We start from the raw sequence: 18,607 nt of genomic DNA, 5'->3' as shown, positions 1-18,607 counted from the left end.
CTATCCTACCTTTTATATATATAAAATACATAAAATAAACTATATATATATACATAAATATATATTAAAAAAAGCCCAGTTAGGTTAAGTTTTGTGGGTGTAACAAAATGTTACCAAATACTTAGAAGTGTCAAATGTTGAATATTCCTCCCTCTCATACCCCCAAATTCTTACTGACATTGTAATGCCAGTTCTTAACTTCCGCACAGTTCTCATTTGAATTTGCAGATGATGACTGTGTAGCTCTGTAATAAGACTGTATAGGTAGTGCTGGTGTTATTTTTTTAGATATTTTTTCACATACATGTTAAAGAAGTTAATGTTTGAAAATTCCTTGTGGTGTTCTTTATGGTAGAAATAAAGATAGGACCCTTTTAGAAAAGTGACCTGAAGTTCATTTCATGTCAAAGTACTTTTGTTCAAGATGTTGAGGAGGAGATCAGCCCAGAATTGCAAATTGAGACCGTACATTCTGTGTTAGCATTCTGCATGCACACCTCACTAACGCTTCTGGATACTTCACCCCTTTACAAGGTTGATGATGATTTTTCCTTTTGTTCTTTTCTTTCAAAATATGTTTACAATTTACATGAAATGTTTCCATTCCTTCTGATTGTATGAATTGATCAGAGCATGATACATCTTTAGCTAACAGCTTGAGCTCAATCACTAGGTGATGGCAAATGTCTCCACACCAAGCTTTCATTTCTTTCTTCTTCATAATCCATCTTGCAGTTTCTATACCTGATATCACTGCATTATGAGGAACTTGGGACTGAGAGTTTCTCATAGCACTCTTGCTTTTTCTTCATTTCCAGAGCTATCTAATGCATTCTTAATTGAAATACCTGTAGAAATTTAACTACTCTTTGTCTCTTTACAATCAGTTTCCAGAGGAGACAGAAATGGACCTGTTGTCTGTAACTATTGATGGTCCCTCCCATTACTCATCTACTAGTGAAGGCTCATGTTCGGTATTTGGTTCACCCAAAACTCCAGCAGTCTTCTCACCTGGCATTCCCTTCCAGCCTGAAGAAGGACGTCGGGATGACAGCTTATCATCAAGCAGTGAGGATTCTGAGAAGGAGGATGACCATGAGAGAGAGAGGGCATATTTTTATAGGAAACCACCGTAAGTAATGGTCCTAAGGAATAACGTGGAAATTTCAAAAATGCATTTGAAATATTGAATTTAAGTATGCAAAATTTGAAGGCTAAAAAAATCTTTGGGGCACCACAATGTGGGAAGGTTATAAAACTAATAGAGTGTCCAAAGAAGGTCTACAAAGATGGTGAAGGGTCTGGAGATCTGAAGATGTGTGAGGAGCAGCTGAGGTCCCTTGGTTTGTTCAGCCCAGAGCAGAGCAGGCTGAGGGGAGGCCTCATGGCAGCCTGCAGCTCCCTCACGAGGGGAGCAGAGGGGCAGGCGCTGAGCTCTGCTCTCTGGGGACAGCGACAGGACCCGAGGGAACGGCATGGAGCTGGGACAGGGGAGGGTCAGGCTGGGTATTAGGGAAAGGTTCTGCACCCAGAGGGTGGTCGGGCACTGGGACAGGCTTCCCATGGCAGTGGTCACAGCACCCAGCCTGCTGGAGTTCAAGAAGCATTTTGACAATGCTCTCAGACAGAGGGTCTGGTTTTGGGGTGGTGTTGCGTGAAGCCACGAGTTGGACTTGATGATCTGTGTGGGTCCCTTCCAACTTGTATATTCTGTGATTATTGCTCCACAAAATGGATGTAATAATGTGAGCATCATATTAAAAATTAAAAAAAATCTATTGTATACGTTTTCATGCTTTTTCTTGATTGAGAATTTAAGCTAAGAATGGCTTAGTTCTTTGTATTACCCTAGCCTAAGAAAGGATACTTAGTAGTATATCAATAGAAGATGGATCATTGTATTGCTGTATATCAGATAAGGCTTTCTCCGGAAAACTTCTTAAAATGTCATACACTTAGTGTGAACATAGTCTAGAGTGCCTCCTACCACCTGTTCAGGTATATGCTGTGCTAATATCTAATCCATTATTGTGTCGGCAGGAGTACCTCCCGCAAGAAAGCATCAGGCTTTGCTGCTGTCCACCAACTCTTCACTGAGCGCTGGCCAACAACACCTACAAACAGAAGTATGACTGGCACAACCACAGAGAGAAATATTGACTTTGAACTTGATATCAGGGTTGAAATTGATTGTGGAAAATGTGTACTGCATCCCACAACACTTCAGCAAGAACATGATGACATTAGTTTACGAAGGTAAGAGTCTTATTACATAGTTGCTTCGTGAAGAAGAGTATTGGTACTTTATTCTGCTTTAGCTGATAAATTCATCCTGATATTTCCATCTCTTAAGTTATTGCCATATAATAATTAATGATTAAGTAATTAATGATTCTTAAGCACTGAGCTGTTTGAAAAGCACAGAAGATGTATAGATTAGTTTTCTACTACCAGTGTATTCCAAGTAACAGTCACTACGTAGCATCACGACAGGTTGCAATTGTCATGCCGGAGTATGGCACAGGAGGTTGCACTGCTTTAGCAAAAATCATTGTATGCCTCTCCTCTGTTTTTTTTCCCTTTGGTTTGTTTTTTAATCATTTTATTTTCCATAAAAAAAATTTGAGGCTTTCCAAGTACATTGATTCTTATTTATTTTTTCCAGCCTCCAAAGAAGTAACTTTACAACTTCATGAATAAACATAATGGTTTGACTAATAGTAGGCTATGCATTTCCTCATTGGTCCCTAAGGACTCCCATTCTTTCCTGAAAAAGCGTGCTAATATTCTCACGTTGCTTTGTTCAGTTAAATGCTTTTTTTTTTTTTCTAAAACCATATAAGGTGAAATGACATGAGTGCTTTTCTTCTGATCTTAATGAGTTTTGATCTCATCTTCAGTTTTTAAATGCTTTCATTTCTTCATGTGTATATGGTTGGGAATCTAGTGGCAGCATTACATTCTTTTTCTAAATTTGATATGGTGTTTACATATTTGTGAATTTTAAGAAGCACATTACTTCTCAGCAAAGATAATTCTTAGTAAGTATAGTATAAAGAAATGAGATTTACTTGTTTTAACTAAGAATAGAAACAATTGAGAAATTCTTTTTCTTACTAGGATGTATACATAGGAGATATAAAATCATAGAATAGGGATCCATAAAGATTTCTAATTATAAAGCAAGTTTTTCTCTTCCCATGACATTTTTTCTGAGATACACAAGGAAAAGGATTCTAATATATATTTATACGAAGATAGCCTTTACTGCACAGAAGAAAAATTGCTAAGCTTTCTGCAAATCAAGGAGTTGTTCTCAGATAATGCAGGGTAATGTAGATGAAATTGACTGTAAGAGTAAAGAGCGTTGGACATCTTTAATTTATTTCAAAGTTTTCTCAACTTTAACAGTTTAGTAGATTTTGCTGCTGGAAATAATCATGTAATAAAAACAGTAAAACCAGAGTGGACAGACAGAAAGGAAATAGAGGTCACTGAAAATAAAAAAGAAAGCGGATATTGATATGCTTCCTTAGGTAATTGATACTACATGTTTTGTTTTAGAAGTCCCTGTTTTTTACTACCAGAAAATATAATGTTTTTAATAAGAATATTAAGTTGGTGTTAATAGCATCCAATATACTTATTTTAGGAGTTATGATCGGAGTTCCAGAAGTTTGGATCAAGAGTCTCCTTCGAAAAAGAAGAAATTTCAAACTAATTATGCATCTACTACTCACTTACTTGCTGGCAAGAAAGTGCCATCATCTCTACAGACAAAATCTAGTGATGTGGAAACAACAGTGTTTTACATTCCTGGGGTGGACGTAAAGGTAAAAGCAGTGTATGACTGAGCAGGGAAACACTTGAGTCTTTCTCTCTGCCAAAATCTGATTTCAAAGTGTATCCATTGGTGCAGTATATGCAATTTCATAGATGCAGAGCGACTCACCAAAGTCTTTTCAGCTCTGTAGGTACTGCTAAGATAGAAATAATGATTCCTGTAATACTACATTGAAAACTGATGATTTTCCCTCATTTTCTTAGGGAGGGAAAAAAAAAACAAAAGCTTGTTTGTACCATCACAAATAGAGCTATGTCAACTGAAGCTCTGTACAAACAGTGTTTGTGATACTACATAATGAAAAGAATTCAGTTCCACTTATGTTTTGGTGTCTAAGCATTTGTCTTGGATATTTTGTTCTCTGACAGGGAATTTATATTCTATGCTCTTTTAAAATAAAGATGTATCTGCTTGGTGTCTGTAACTCAGGAAGGGCAGCTTAGTAGTTGGCCTACATAACATACAAAGCTGACATGTTCTTTTATTTGTGATTTGAAATCCTATGGAGTAAGAACAGGAAAAACAGATCACTGCTGCATGGAAGCTTCAATGCCATAAATCAAATGCTCTTCAGATGAGATAGCCTGTTTTTCTAGTCGTCTTCTACTGGAAAGACTTTGTACGTCCACCTTCTAGTATTCCAGGCTATTTTCAGAGATAAGAGTTATGCCTCAGGTCCTGCCTGTTGCTTTTAGTCAAATTTAGTAATAGCTGTAGATTGTCTACAGCTTTTATTATGTTCTGTAATTTTATTGACAGTGTATTATCCACATATGGGAGGTATGAATGCTTGGAATTGTTTTTATTCTTTTTTATTTTTTGCTATTTTGTGTATGCAGACTTTTAGTAGAGGATTAGTTTCACCCTGCAGTAATACAGAAAGAAAGCTGTGTGGACAGGAAAAATAGTTGGTTGCACAGGAGGTGTAAGGTTTTACAGAGAAATAGCTCATTTCATCTATTGCTCTGTTTTCTTTTTTGTTTTCTTTTATAATTTACCTGTATTTTGTACAAAGATTTCAGATCTTTCTGTGCACTGGCTATATCTGTAGAACATGAATTGGAATGTAACATATCTTACAATGATATTTTTGTAAATAATGAAAAAAATAGAAAGGCGTGGCATAAAACTGCTGTACAGAATTCAGCTATGAAGAACATTAATCTTTCTTTGCTTTCAGTTACACTACAACTCAAAGACTTTAAAGACTGAATCGCCAAATACTTCTCGAGGATCTTCGTTGCCAAGAACCCTTTCCAAAGAGTCCAAGCTGTATGGTATGAAAGATACTGCCACATCTCCTCCTTTATCTAGCACTATCCACAGCAAGACTAACACCTTACTTCCTCCCCAACCCCCACCCATTCCATCAGGTACTTATAGACAATAACCTTCTAAAACTGTCATGGATATATATTTTTCCTTCATATAATCTACCAGCTTTAGATCTGTCTGGACATGAGTGAAAAACATGTTTATCAAATCTTAACTTTGACTGCAGAAACCTGATCCCAGAAGCATGAATGCAGTTCATAAGGCTGTATTTTTAGAAATCTCTGGACAAACCAGTCTCAGTAATATCTGTTAGAGACTCCGTGTCACAGAGAAAGACTGTACTGCCTTCTCCCAGTTTTCACTTAACAAAGTAAAGCTTGTTACTGGAAAGCAAAGCTTAAGTATCTCTATAAAAAGTGAGTGCTGATTTACTTTATTCTTCATAATCCAAGAAAAAAGAAATAAATCAGATGAATCCTTGCTTTCATACACTATAATATTTGAAAAACACTTTTTAAGTTTTCCACTGCTTTTTCCCAAACAAGTAGTGTGTGAAATTCTTTCTGGGATTTTGAGTTTTGTCAGTACTATGTGGAATAACCCAACTCCAGAAAGCAGTATTTGTATTAAAGATATTTGTCTTAATCAAAATACCAGACTAGCTTCCTCAACTGTTGCAGTCCATTAAATAACCATGATTTGAAATAACATGAGTTCTGAAACTTCTGTTTTATCTCAAACGATTCCTGTTTTCAAGTAGGAGCCTGTTGTTACATCATGTCAGATCTAGAGGTATGTAGATTGCACCTCCAACCTCTGAGACATTCACTCTTCTCACCTTTGACGTTGGAGTATCACTTTAAAAACAAAGTCAAAACTTTGTCAAAATTTGTTAAGCAGGAAAAATTAATAACTGGTATGCTGGGAGAGAACAGTGAAATGTGACACTTTTCCTCAGCTGTCCATGCTGTTTAGCCATTAGGTCTTACTCCTTTAAATGGCCATCTTCTTCATAATTACTGAGTATTGTGTTATCTTGGTTTATACTACTTCTCAATTTTGTTGCGTATTTATCTATTCTCATTCCAATATTTGCCTTTTTAATTTTAATCATGTGATATCCAGTTTTATATCTGTAAGCTCTAGATTTGGGAGGACTTCTGGAAATTACACTTGTAGGATGATATGAGTGTCTCCCAAAACTAAGGATTGCAGTTAGTTTGCTTCTCTATGTATTGTATTTTTATAATAATTAGTTTTGGTTTGTTTTAATACATTATATTTATTATTATTTATATTACTTTTCCCCTCCAATGGAAACCATCTTCTCTTGGTGTCTTTGGTCTGCAATAAGGGCAAGATAGGACAGTCTAAACAGAGGGACTGCACAGAATAGTTTACATAGCATGAAAATCTAGTGCTGCTTATTTTAGCAAAGTAAAAGTATTTTTCATCTCTGTTTTAGTGATTCAATGTTTATATTTCATTTGGAGAGCTTCAAATCAGTATCTCTTATTTGAATATAAATGATACAATTTGTCTCTCTTCATTCTAATTGTGGCATTTCATACAGATAGTAATTGAGCTGGTTCTAATACCTTCTGTGAATAATTTGCCAAAAATATCTTTATATTTTTAATGAGCATGGTTCCAAGTGCTAGCCTTTTCCATACATTAAAAGACAAGTCTTTTCTGTTATAGTCTTGTTATATCCAAGCATTAAAAAATGTAGGTTTAGAATCTTCAGTTATTCTTTGCATAAATGTGGTAGGACTTGCCATTTACAGTTTTAATCTTTGAATGTCTTTTTTTTTTTTCTGTTTAAACTGTCATTCTTCCCAAACTCATGTTATTTTCTCTTCCTAATTCATCTTTCATTTCCAGTCAGCTCTGTTTACTTTGCATTGTGTTTGGAGAAGAATTTTGTGTGGCTGATTTCGGTGTTATTAAAAATTAAAAATAAAAAAAATGTAGGAGTGCTTCATGAAGAACAAGCACAATGCAATTAAATTCAAACACGACAGACTAGTAGTTCTTTTTTACACAGTTTTCTTAGCAAAATCTTACAGTTGAATTTTTTTCTAACTGATCTGATTTATGCCTTTCCAGGTGATGATGCTGAAAATTAGAAGAAACAGCTGTTAGTTATGAAGTATCTTCTAATGTTTATCAGTTACAGTTAATTGGTTTTACATTAGACAAATTTATCTTTCAATGTTGCAGCCAAAGGGAAAGGAAGCGGTGGAGTGAAAACTGCTAAACTATACGCATGGGTTGCACTTCAGTCATTGCCAGAGGAAATGGTGATTAGCCCATGCTTACTGGACTTTCTGGAGAAAGCTCTTGAAACCATTCCAATTACACCGATTGAAAGGAATTATACAGGTAAGTTGCATCTTCGTATTTTAGTATTCTAGCATTTCTTTATTGTGTTCTGATGGCATTGAGCTGTATTTTCTTTAAATTCCACTTTCTAACGAGTTCTTGTGCTTCTTAAAAGCTGTTAGTTCACAAGATGAAGACATGGGACAATTCGATATACAAGATCAGTTAGAAGAGTCCACGACATCGTTAGTATCGTCATCAACATCAGCATATTCATCCTTCCCTGTAGATGTGGTGGTTTATGTACGAGTTCAGGTGAGGTTTTAAATCATTTAGTATAGTAAGTAACTTCAGTCACAGTCTTTGAGACAGTCTTTGCTTCTGTTTGTTTTTTAAAAGTTAAAAAAATATTTTCAAGCGCCTGTTTTGAGATACTGATGTCTAGTGTGATAATAGGTAAGACTTATTTCAGTAGAAGTTCTGACATCTTTCAGTCCCATGGAGACCAACAGAAATGACTTATTCTGAGAAATCACAAGAGTTCCAAGCATTTTTAACCTTTACATCTTCCTTGCCTCTCTTGGACTTCTTTTTGGAAAATATCTTTCATAACTAGTATTTACGCCCATTATTTGTAGGTACCATTACAAACCAAGAGATTTTCTCAGTTTATATGGTAAATGTGAAAATACAGGAATGTACAGTGCTCATCTACATACATGTTCATACTGCTTCATATTTGATGAGTCTAGAATTTTTTGTTTCAGAGGGAGTAATGCTACTCCAGACTGAGTCAGCGCACTTGAGCTTGATCTGCATGTTGCTGTTTTTTCTGCTTTGCTAAAACAACATTTTTTCATGGTACAAATTTGATTACATTCCCAAATTGAACATCTTGTAAAAAAGCTTGTTTTATGCTTAGGAAAATTAACCACAACAATCTGTAGCTCCTCTCAACTTTTTCTGTAATCTCATCTAGCCAAGGTAATGAGTCAATTATAGTTCTTCCATAAGGTGAAACGATGAATTGACCTGGGGAGGAGGAAGAGAGGGGTATGTACATGTCATATGCTGCGTGCAGGATTCCTGTGTTTGTTTTCTAAATACTGTTTCCAAATAATACTCCTGTTATTGGAGGGATTCCCTGTATCTATACAGACTTGTATAGAGTTATTTTACTAATTCTAAAACCAGCCTGGGAAGGTTGTAATTAGCTTATATTTTTAGACGTAAATTTATATATATAAATTTACAAGCCAAATTTGGAGCGATCTTAGTATTTTATATGCTTTATAAAGAAGTTGAATGTGCTTTATTTCCTCTGTGTTTTAGCCCTCTCAAATCAAGTTCAGTTGCTTGCCAGTATCAAGAGTTGAATGTATGCTCAAGTTGCCATCCCTGGATCTTGTTTTCTCTTCAAACCGAGGAGAACTGGAAACATTAGGTACAATGTACCCCTCAGAAAATGTGTCAGTTGGTGGCAGTACTTCACAGAGTGGCTCAAAGAATTCAGTTAGTAAATCTGGAGCACCAGGTAAAATATACATGAATGGCTATACTATATGCAGCTTGTAGCAAAAATAAAATGTTCTTTTGTCTAAAATTGGAACAAAAAAAAGCTTTTACAGACCATATGGCTATTTTTCTGTGTTACATTTATCTTTATGTACTACCACTTCAGTAGGGTTGCTTCACGTTGTATCAGTTCTTTACCTTTTGGTAAAAGCTTGCACAGATAACAGTATACTGGAATTTTTCTTTCCTTGGTTAAACAAGTTTAGTTACCTGTTATAAAAGGCTACCGCCAATACACAGAATATTTAAGTTACAGTGCTACTACAAGGGCGTAATTTGGTGTGCATTTGGTTTGTTTAATATTCCTGTTATCAGTATTATTTCCTGTTTGAAAATGTTTTTGTATTAAAACTAACTTTCAGAAAAAAAATATTGACTTTAGGTTCATCACCAGGACTAGGCAGTCCTCTTGGCAGAACACGCCACAGCAGCAGTCAGTCAGACTTGACTACTTCTAGCAGCAGCTCTTCGGGCCTGAGCTTTACTGCCTGCATGTCTGACTTTTCCCTTTACGTGTTCCATCCGTATGGAGCTGGAAAACAGAAGTCTGCTGTTACTGTTCTAACTCCTGGATCAGGAGCCCTAGGTACAGTACAAGTTTTCATTTGCTTTGGTGAACATAGTAAGTTTGGCATGGCTTTCTGAACTGAAGGGTTGAAAAGGCTGTGGAAGATTAAACTCTCTCCTTTCTATTTCTAGGTAATGTGGATGAGGAATCAACTTCGGTCACTGGTCGGAAGGATTCTTTGAGCATTAACCTAGAGTTTGTGAAAGTCAGCTTGTCACGAATAAGGCGCTCAGGAGGTTCTTCCTTTTTCGAGAGTCAGTCTGCAAGTAAAGCTACAAGCAAGATAGATACTACCTTGATAAACATATCTGGTAAGTGCTTTTTTCATTTTAATCTCATCTATTTAGCTAATTAGGGAAATGCTGTTCTAATAACATACTTTATGCTCAGCAGCTTTTGTAGATGTTATATAAGAACCATATACCTGTAAGTGTGCAGTAATTTTTTGTTCATTTTGAATGAAATAGGGCTTGATACATTATTTAAGTAGTGTACTTGGAGTACCTATTTGCAGATCCACCTTGTTATTCTCCTGATTCATTTAATGTAAACAAATGGGCTTACTCAAACACATCTCTGATATCAGTCTAAGTGGCTATACGTACCCTTGAATATTTTGATATTGTACTGGCTCTGGCTAGGATGTAATTAATGTTCTTCACAGTAGCCCATGTAGTGGACTTTGGATTAGTGGCTGAAACTGTGTTGTTAACACTTTAATGTTTTGACTATCACTAAACAGTGCTTGCGCAGCTTCAATGCCTATTCTCTTTCCCACTTTGTTTCCTGCACAACCCAGTGTGTAGGCTAGCGGGGGGTAAGAAGTTGAGAGGGAATGCAGCCAGGACAGCTGGCCCAAATTTGCCAAAGAGGTATCTCTGTACCATGGGATGTTGTGTTCAGCAATAAAAGCTAAGAGGAAGGGAGAATGTAGGTGGCTATGGCATTTGTCTTCCAAAGCAACTGTTAGTTGTCCTGAGTCACCATTTTCCAAGAAATAGCTAAACATCTGCCTGCCAGTGGGAAGTATATATATTTTTTTCTTTGCTTGCACACACCTTTTGCTTTCACCTTCAAACTCTTGCTACTTTGACCACAAGTCTCCTTGCTTTCCTTCTGTTTTTTCCCTTTACAACAGAAGAGGGAAATGAGCGAGCAGCTGGATGGGCATTTGGTTGTTAGCGAGGGTCATCCCATAACAGAGATGAAGCCTAAATTGTTTCTAGTTAGTCAGATTTAAGTTACCTGTCATTCTGGTTGTATTGCAAGTATTTCTGTTGGATAGTATCAGGAGAAAGTGATTTTAAATCTCTATTTAGTAATAATTGTAGTATTTCAACTTTCTCATGCTAAGATGATGCAATAAAGAGTGGTTATTTTCCACCTTCTGGAACAATGTTTATTTTTATTCAGATATAACACCCCATAGTTAGTATACGTTACCCTTCTGCCTGAGAGACTAGAGTCTTTGAATAGTGTTGGCCATCTACACATGCATCTCCTGGGCACTCCAAAAGTCTGTATGACTGCAGTGTCATAACATACAACTACGTAAAAGGCAAATTCTCATTTATGAGATTTTTTTTCCATGGCAAACTCAGTAGCTTGCTTAGCTTTTAAATATTTTTGTATTAACTACACCTGTAGTTCTTGTTGTGCCTGCCCTCCAATTCCTTCTTCTCTGTCATGCATCATTTAAAATAGTGTTTTTGAAATCCTCAAACACTAAATGTGCCGTTTCGCTTCCACATGCCCATTGCTAATCTGTGAACATTTCAGGTGATCAAAAAGAGCATTAGTAATCCAAAAGAGTACGTTTATTAGAACAATCAGTTGAAGTGACTACAAATCACAAAAAAGGGATATGGTGAGCCTTTTGTACAGGGTTTCTGAGCTTTTCAGATTGAGAAAACACAGTGGAATTCTACCTAACAGTGTTACAGAAACACGCTCCATTAACTTGCTTAAGTCAAAAAGCAATCACAGTATGCCCGTGATGTCTATACAGTGTAGCTTCAGTAAGTCTATGCATGCAGGAGTCAGAAACAAGTGAATGAAATTCTGTAGGCCACCCAGTGCCCAGGTATGAATGCTCTTTTATGTCACTGTTCCTTAGCACAGAACAGTGGGCAAACTCGGATTGTTATTGCTGATTGATCTCTTTATACATTTTATAACAGAAGTAAAACAATGTTATTTAACTTTATGCTAAATTTATTTCCAAAGTTGGTTTTCAGATGGACTTGGTCTGTTAATCACTAACAGTTTTCATAGTCCTCTCTTCAGAAACAGGTATTTCAAAGCTCTTTTCTGTTACCTGAATAAGACAGTCTTTTACAGATGTTCACTTTTTTTTTTTTAGCTTTATAAGAATTAGAAATATTCAAGCCATCTCCCCACGGAGAAAAACTGAAGTGGACAGTGTAGTGCAATTACTATGTAGTGCAATGCCCTATGAAGCTGCAGTGAGAGCTGGACTCCTGAACATTCAAAGAACCTTGAAGTAACAGTGGGTTTTTATGATATTTTTTCCCAGTGCACATGGGATCCTGAGTTAATGGGCAAATAGCAGAATGGTTGTGATTAATCTGCTATTAAAGCCCTCAGAGTCTAAGATGCAGATACTACAAAAGTAGAATCCAACATAATTTATATTCTTAGATTACATCTTTTCTCCAAGAAATGTGTTCGTATCATATTCTGAATTCGGAGAAGTTGCAACACCTCAGTAAAACTGCAGGTTTTAGCAACTGCTTTTCATTACAGCAGAGGCTGTACTGCTGGGGTAGAGAAGTATTTGACTCAACTGAAGGCCTGTTAATTACATTTGGTTACCAAAACCTGTCACTAATGAGAATTTACAGTTGCGTATATGTGTATTTTCTTTTTCAGCTGTCTGTGACATAGGATCTGCTTCTTTTAAATATGATATGCGGCGACTCAGTGAGATTCTAGCCTTCCCAAGGGCATGGTATAGGAGAAGCATTGCTAGACGGCTTTTCCTAGGTGATCAAACAATAAATCTGCCAGGTAAGATACAGCATCTTATTAGGGAAAACCTTCTTGTGCAACGGATTATAGTAGGAACTGCATAAACATATATTATTTTTGTATTATTACATATGTGACTAGATACGAATGCAGAAATAGAAATGTATTATAATTCCATATGCAGTCATTCTAATGAATTTAATAAAAACAAATCTAGAAGTAAGAAATGGAGCAAATAATAATCCATACATTAAATAAACTGTATTTATGACAAATGACGCTTATTTTGAAACTCTCCAAACACTGTTTAGTATGTGGGAGGGTATTATTAAACAAAAAAAAATAATTTTGCTGCCTTTCATGTCCGTCTTTTTTTTCCAGTAGCATCTGGTCCTGGAACACCAGATTCAATTGAAGGGGTAAGCCAGCATCTTTCTCCTGAATCATCACGGAAAGCATATTGTAGGACGTGGGAGCAACCCTGCCAATCTGCTTCGTTTACACACATGGCACAATCACCTAATGTTTTTACTGAACATAGTGCAAGTAGTAGTATGTCACCTGGGACAGCATCTCATAACTTAAAGTCTCCAGCTGTTACAAGATCCAGGAGTGTGTCTGATTCTTCAGTGCCTCAGAGAGGTTAGTAGACAACTGTTTTTTATTTTTCTAAATATTTTCATCAGGTGGATGAAAAAAATTGTTACTACTTTATATTTTACTATAGGAAAATATCTTTAGAAAAGAAAGAACAGTTATTCTTTTTCTATTTAGAAAGCAAGATATTAGTATGTGAACAGTTTTTAAGACAAGACAGATGGAGAAGGATACACACTGGTACAGTGGCTTGTTCATATGAAATTTTGCACAATCTTATAAGAGTATCTCTAGGGTTTTTGTGAGGAAAGAGTGAGGAAAATCCTAATTCTTGAACTCTTGACTTGGCACTTGTGCAAATAACCACTACCTGAATATTCTAATACTAATAATTTGTTTTCTGTGTATACTTCTAATCAGTTAAAGAATATAAAACATAATCCTGCATGCTGAACTGCACATTTAAAATCTTTTCTCTAAAAGATCTTAGTAAAACTAAACATGTAAAATACATCAGTTTCTGTTACAGCTAAAACAACATGTACCACAGATCATCTAGTTCTCTTATACTTACTTGTAGCTTTGTAGTGCTCATTAAATAGGGTGTTAATCTGTCCTTTTTTAATGTCTTTCAGTGTATATATTCTGCCAGTTTTTCCTAGTATGTGGAGTCATTTAAATTTTTGCCTACTTATTTGTTTAGATGCGCTCTCAAAAACGTCAACTCCGTTTAATAAGTCAAATAAAGCTGGAAGCCCACAAGGAACACCATGGGAAACACTAGTTGTATTTGCTATGAACCTGAAACAATTAAATGTCCAAATGAATATGAGCAATGTAATGGGCAATACGACGTAAGTATAAAACAAGTTCAAGCATACTGTAGCAGACACTGTTATTCTGGGGGCAAAAAAATAAATAAAAAAAAAAATCACCACTGACCATTAACAGCCTGTTGTTTTCTAACTTTAAATTCCTAACTTTTCCAGTTTTGAACTATGAAGCCCCTTGTGAATACTGGCAGATGCTTTATCATAAAGCCCCATATTTACTGCAAAGTAGTAAATAATTTTCTGTTTTTCTTTTGAAAACCTGGAAAATTTTTGTTTATTTTCATCTCTGTTCTAGGTGGACCACCAGTGGTTTGAAAAGTCAGGGTCGCCTATCTGTGGGCAGTAGCAGAGATCGGGAAATTAGCATGTCTGTTGGTTTGGGAAGATCCCAGTTGGACTCCAGAGGGGGGGTTGTTGGAGGTACCATAGATGTTAACACCCTGGAGATGGTGGGTAAGTTGGAAAGCTGCTTGGTATTAGTATATGCTCTGGACAATAGCTTTGGAAAGCTAAAGCATTGACACAGTTCTCCTGTTTTGTGAACCTGGTAGTAGGCAGCATCAAGACTTTGCATTCTTATTTGTGCTTTCTGACTATGAAACACATTTTGAATTGAAGGAATAGCCTCCTGATCAGGAGTGCATTCAGTGTCAGGGCTGCTCTAAAATTGCACCAGCCAGCTGTGCGACCCTCCAGCCCCTTCCAGCTGTTTGGACAGATGTCAACCGAAAAGATTGAGAGCATTTCAGCTCCTCCTAGAGTTTCCCAAATGCTTACGGTGTGGGAAAAGGAAAAGTGGTTTTGGAAAGAGACTGGGTGTTCTTGCTGTAAATCAGTGTCAGGATCTTCCCGTGCATCTGGAAGAAACCAGTGCTTCCTCAGTCTCTCTGTATCATGAGGATGGCATAAGGGTGATGTTTCTGGTAAAACTGATCTTCTTACCTTTAATGCTATATTTCTGTGTTGCTTTTGTTCTATTTCAGCTCATATTTCTGAGCACCCAAACCAACAGCCCAGTCATAAAATTCAGATTACCATGGGTTCTACTGAAGCACGTGTTGACTACATGGGATCCAGTATCCTAATGGGGATCTTCAGTAATGCAGATCTTAAACTACAGGACGAATGGAAAATTAATCTGTATAATGCTTTGGACTCGAGCATCTCTGATAAAAGGTAATACTATTTGCTGTGTTTCAAGTTTATCGTGTTTGGCAATGCCGAATTCTGTGTGTATGTAATGTGTCCAATGTTGGTAACTGAAATTGTAAGTCTGCGAGAAATAAAAGGGTCTATTTTTTTTAGTGTCAGTAGGAAATAGTTTAACAGCAAATGTTCTCCTGGTTTTTAATATCTAGTGAGATATTTGTCCATGGGGACTTGAAATGGGATATCTTCCAAGTGATGATTTCAAGATCAACCACACCAGACCTAATAAAAATAGGAATGAAACTCCAGGAGTTCTTTACTCAGCAGTTCGACACAAGCAAGCGAGCTTTGTCTACCTGGGGACCAGTTCCTTATCTCCCACCAAAGACAATGGCCAACAACTTAGAGAGAAGCTCACATGAACAACGTAAGTGGTACAAAAAACAGTATAGTTTCCAGCTTGGATGTTTCAATTGTGCAAAATAATCTGAGCAACTTTATGCATGTAAGCACATCTATTTGACTTAAAATAATTTCTTCAATATGTTTATGCCCTTTAAATTGAGGCTTTTCAATGAAGAGGACACACATCTCAGGTATCCTGCTATACCTGTGGTACAAGAAGGAACTAACTTATAACATTTTTCAGGTTTTAGTTAAAATGTGTATTTTTGTTAAAATATTCTTGCAGTTTGAAAACTGCAAATTTATGAAGTCTATTTCATAAAAATTATTTCTGCTTTGAGTAGCTGTGTGGTGCTATGCTTACTTTATATTAATTGTGGGCTGAAGACATCATTTATCTGAACGCAACAAGTCAGATTTCCAAGTACGCTTGTTCAGGTTCTCATAAACTACAATGACCCTAGATGGCAAAGATGAAACAATGTCAATGAAATCCCATTCATTATTTCTAATCATACTTCTGTTTTTAATAAAATATGGAGTTACGGCAGCAAACTTTTCTGTATCTTACTCTTTCCTAAAGTTTGTTCTTGCCATTGTGTGTTTCCTTTCTAGTGTTGGATGCAGCCCATCACCGTCATTGGCCAGGAGTTTTGAAGGTGTTGTCTGGGTGCCATATATCCTTATTTCAGATGCCGTTGCCAGAAGATGGAATGCAATTTGGAGGATCCATGAGTTTGCATGGAAACCATATGACGCTGGCTTGTTTTCATGGACCTAATTTCCGTTCAAAATCTTGGGCCTTGTTTCACCTTGAAGAACCCAATATTGCATTTTGGACAGAAGCACAGAAAGTTTGGGAAGATGGTAATTTAAACCATTTCCTTATCTCTTAAAATCCTTTAAATGAACTTTTAAGAATATATTGGTATATCAGAATAAATCCAAGGAAAACTTATTTTCTTTGAATTCTGAATCGAGATCATTTCCCTAAAATATACTGTTTACCTAAAATAATAATCTCTTCCCTCTCCATCTTTATCACCATTTCATTATCTGTGGTAAAATGCAAAGTATATCATTGTATAATTATAGTATATTAAATATGTTCCTGATAATATATCTAGAAAGGGAATTGTTTGCTTGGTTAATCACATGTCTGTGTTCATAGAATCCTACATTTCTACATGATGAATATTGGAGGTCTTATTGCTTATTTTTGTCTTTATATTGAAGTTTTTACTGTCTGTAGCTACTTAGAAATTATTTTTTTTCAGTTGTTTGCAACTATTACATGAGGTTTTTCATGCTGCTGGCTTAGTAATTATTCATGGTAGACACCTGTGCAAGTGATATGAAAAACCCTATGACCCTTACCAAGTTTTTTTTTTCCATTTTTCTTCTCTCTCAACCCAATATCCCTCACATCTTCAATACAGGTACTAGTGAACATTCTACGTACATTGTACAAACATTGGACTTTCATTTGGGCCATAACACCATGGTCACCAAACCATGCGGAGCACTCGAAAGCCCCATGGCAACAATCACAAAGATAACAAGGCGCCGCCATGAAAATCCCCCACATGGAGTTGCTAGTGTGAAGGAGTGGTTCAATTACGTTACAGCCACGAGGAATGAAGGTGAGGTTCATGTCCATTAAGTTTTGGGATTTTGCTTGTCAGTCAGTACACATTGTGCTGTTAAAACCTGCTATATTTCAAGTGGGCTATGAAGAAGGGAGCTAGAAATAACAGTTTTCTTCTTAAGAACCTTACAGTAAACTATGGAATAAAACATGACAATATGCTGAACAGCTGGAAGTGTTACTGAGTGAAGACCTTTTTCAAATTGTGCAGTAAAGCCAAAGTGGTCTGTTAGTGAATGGGATGGTTATGTATGGTATTGCAGTAGTTCCACTTTTAATCCTTTGCTTTTTCCTTTTTCACCCCATGCAGGGATATTTCTTGTTGCATGTAGTTGTCCAGTTCTGATTTTCTAACATGAGGATGTATTTAGTAATTTCACTGTACATGAAGAACTAACAGATGAAGTTAAAGTGGGAATATATTTTAATCTTCTGTGACCACTGCTTCTAGGAATCAAAACATTTTGAATCATATACTTAAATCACTTTGTTGGAAAATAAAACTCTCAAAACCAAATCCTAAAATACAGCTGTTGCTATTGTGTTCACAAAAAAATATAGAATCAGTAGAAGAAATCAATTGAATTTCTGTGAAAGGTGAATGGCAGAATATGGTATGTAGTCAGAAATGAGCAGTTTACATTGTCTTGAAAAAATATTTTCAAGTTATCAATATACTGTACTAATGTTTATACCTTTTGAAAGACACAACAGGATGTAATGGTTGAAGTTAACAAGCAGAGGCACATTCTGTTAAATGCTTTTACGTAGCTCTGTTTTGCTACATGCAGAGTGTTTGTGTACATCAACAAGAACAACATCTGATTATTTGACCTTTTGGAGCCATGCTGTTGAGAGCTGGTTAAAGGACATAATGAACAGTTTTACAATTTAGTAACTTTCTTAAATTTTTGTCTTGTCACAAGTTTAACAACTGAAAACTAATTAAGTAATTCAGATGATATTGCATGTGTGCCATGCTATAAGTATCGTGACAAAGTCAGATTCCTGGTCAATAGTGATTTATATCAATGCTGCCTCTGTGAATTTAGGTCTTAGTTGTATCCATTGGAAACATTTATTTTCATTTTAAGTCCTATCATATTTCGTAATACAGAGAGCATGCTTTTGAACGTGGTCTATATTTTACTTAACTGAAAGTTCATTATTAGAACGAACTTGTGATAGGGTGGTCAGATGAATAAAATCTGGACTGTAAGCTTGAAAAAAAAAACACAAAACGAAAAACACCACAAAACAAACAAACAAAAATGATTCTTAGAAGTACTTATATGTTTTAATACCAAAACCTATTTACCTATTTCTTCCCCACTTCTTTATTATGAGATGTATTTCAGTGTGTGAAAGTGCCACTACTAATATGAAAATTTGTCACT

General features: G+C 36.1%; 1 protein-coding gene across 1 annotated transcript in view; it reads left to right on the top strand.

Moving 5' to 3' along the window:
- The window catches only part of BLTP1 (bridge-like lipid transfer protein family member 1), a 109,791-nt gene that overhangs the window by 84,517 nt on the left and 6,667 nt on the right, over positions 1-18,607 (top strand). Inside the window, exons 68-84 of the mRNA XM_083835806.1 lie at positions 888-1,132; positions 2,041-2,256; positions 3,653-3,833; positions 5,025-5,217; positions 7,343-7,504; positions 7,620-7,759; positions 8,777-8,978; positions 9,402-9,605; positions 9,719-9,898; positions 12,480-12,617; positions 12,963-13,220; positions 13,879-14,029; positions 14,304-14,461; positions 14,992-15,184; positions 15,367-15,584; positions 16,178-16,429; positions 17,002-17,205. Of these exons, the coding sequence (XP_083691932.1) occupies positions 888-1,132; positions 2,041-2,256; positions 3,653-3,833; positions 5,025-5,217; positions 7,343-7,504; positions 7,620-7,759; positions 8,777-8,978; positions 9,402-9,605; positions 9,719-9,898; positions 12,480-12,617; positions 12,963-13,220; positions 13,879-14,029; positions 14,304-14,461; positions 14,992-15,184; positions 15,367-15,584; positions 16,178-16,429; positions 17,002-17,205 (3,295 nt within the window). The remainder of the gene's footprint in view (positions 1-887; positions 1,133-2,040; positions 2,257-3,652; positions 3,834-5,024; positions 5,218-7,342; positions 7,505-7,619; positions 7,760-8,776; positions 8,979-9,401; positions 9,606-9,718; positions 9,899-12,479; positions 12,618-12,962; positions 13,221-13,878; positions 14,030-14,303; positions 14,462-14,991; positions 15,185-15,366; positions 15,585-16,177; positions 16,430-17,001; positions 17,206-18,607) is intronic.

Source organism: Anser anser (assembly GCF_964211835.1).
Source record: "Anser anser genome assembly, chromosome: 4".
NCBI lineage: Eukaryota > Metazoa > Chordata > Aves > Anseriformes > Anatidae > Anser > Anser anser.
This window is presented reverse-complemented; position numbering and strand designations above follow the sequence as displayed.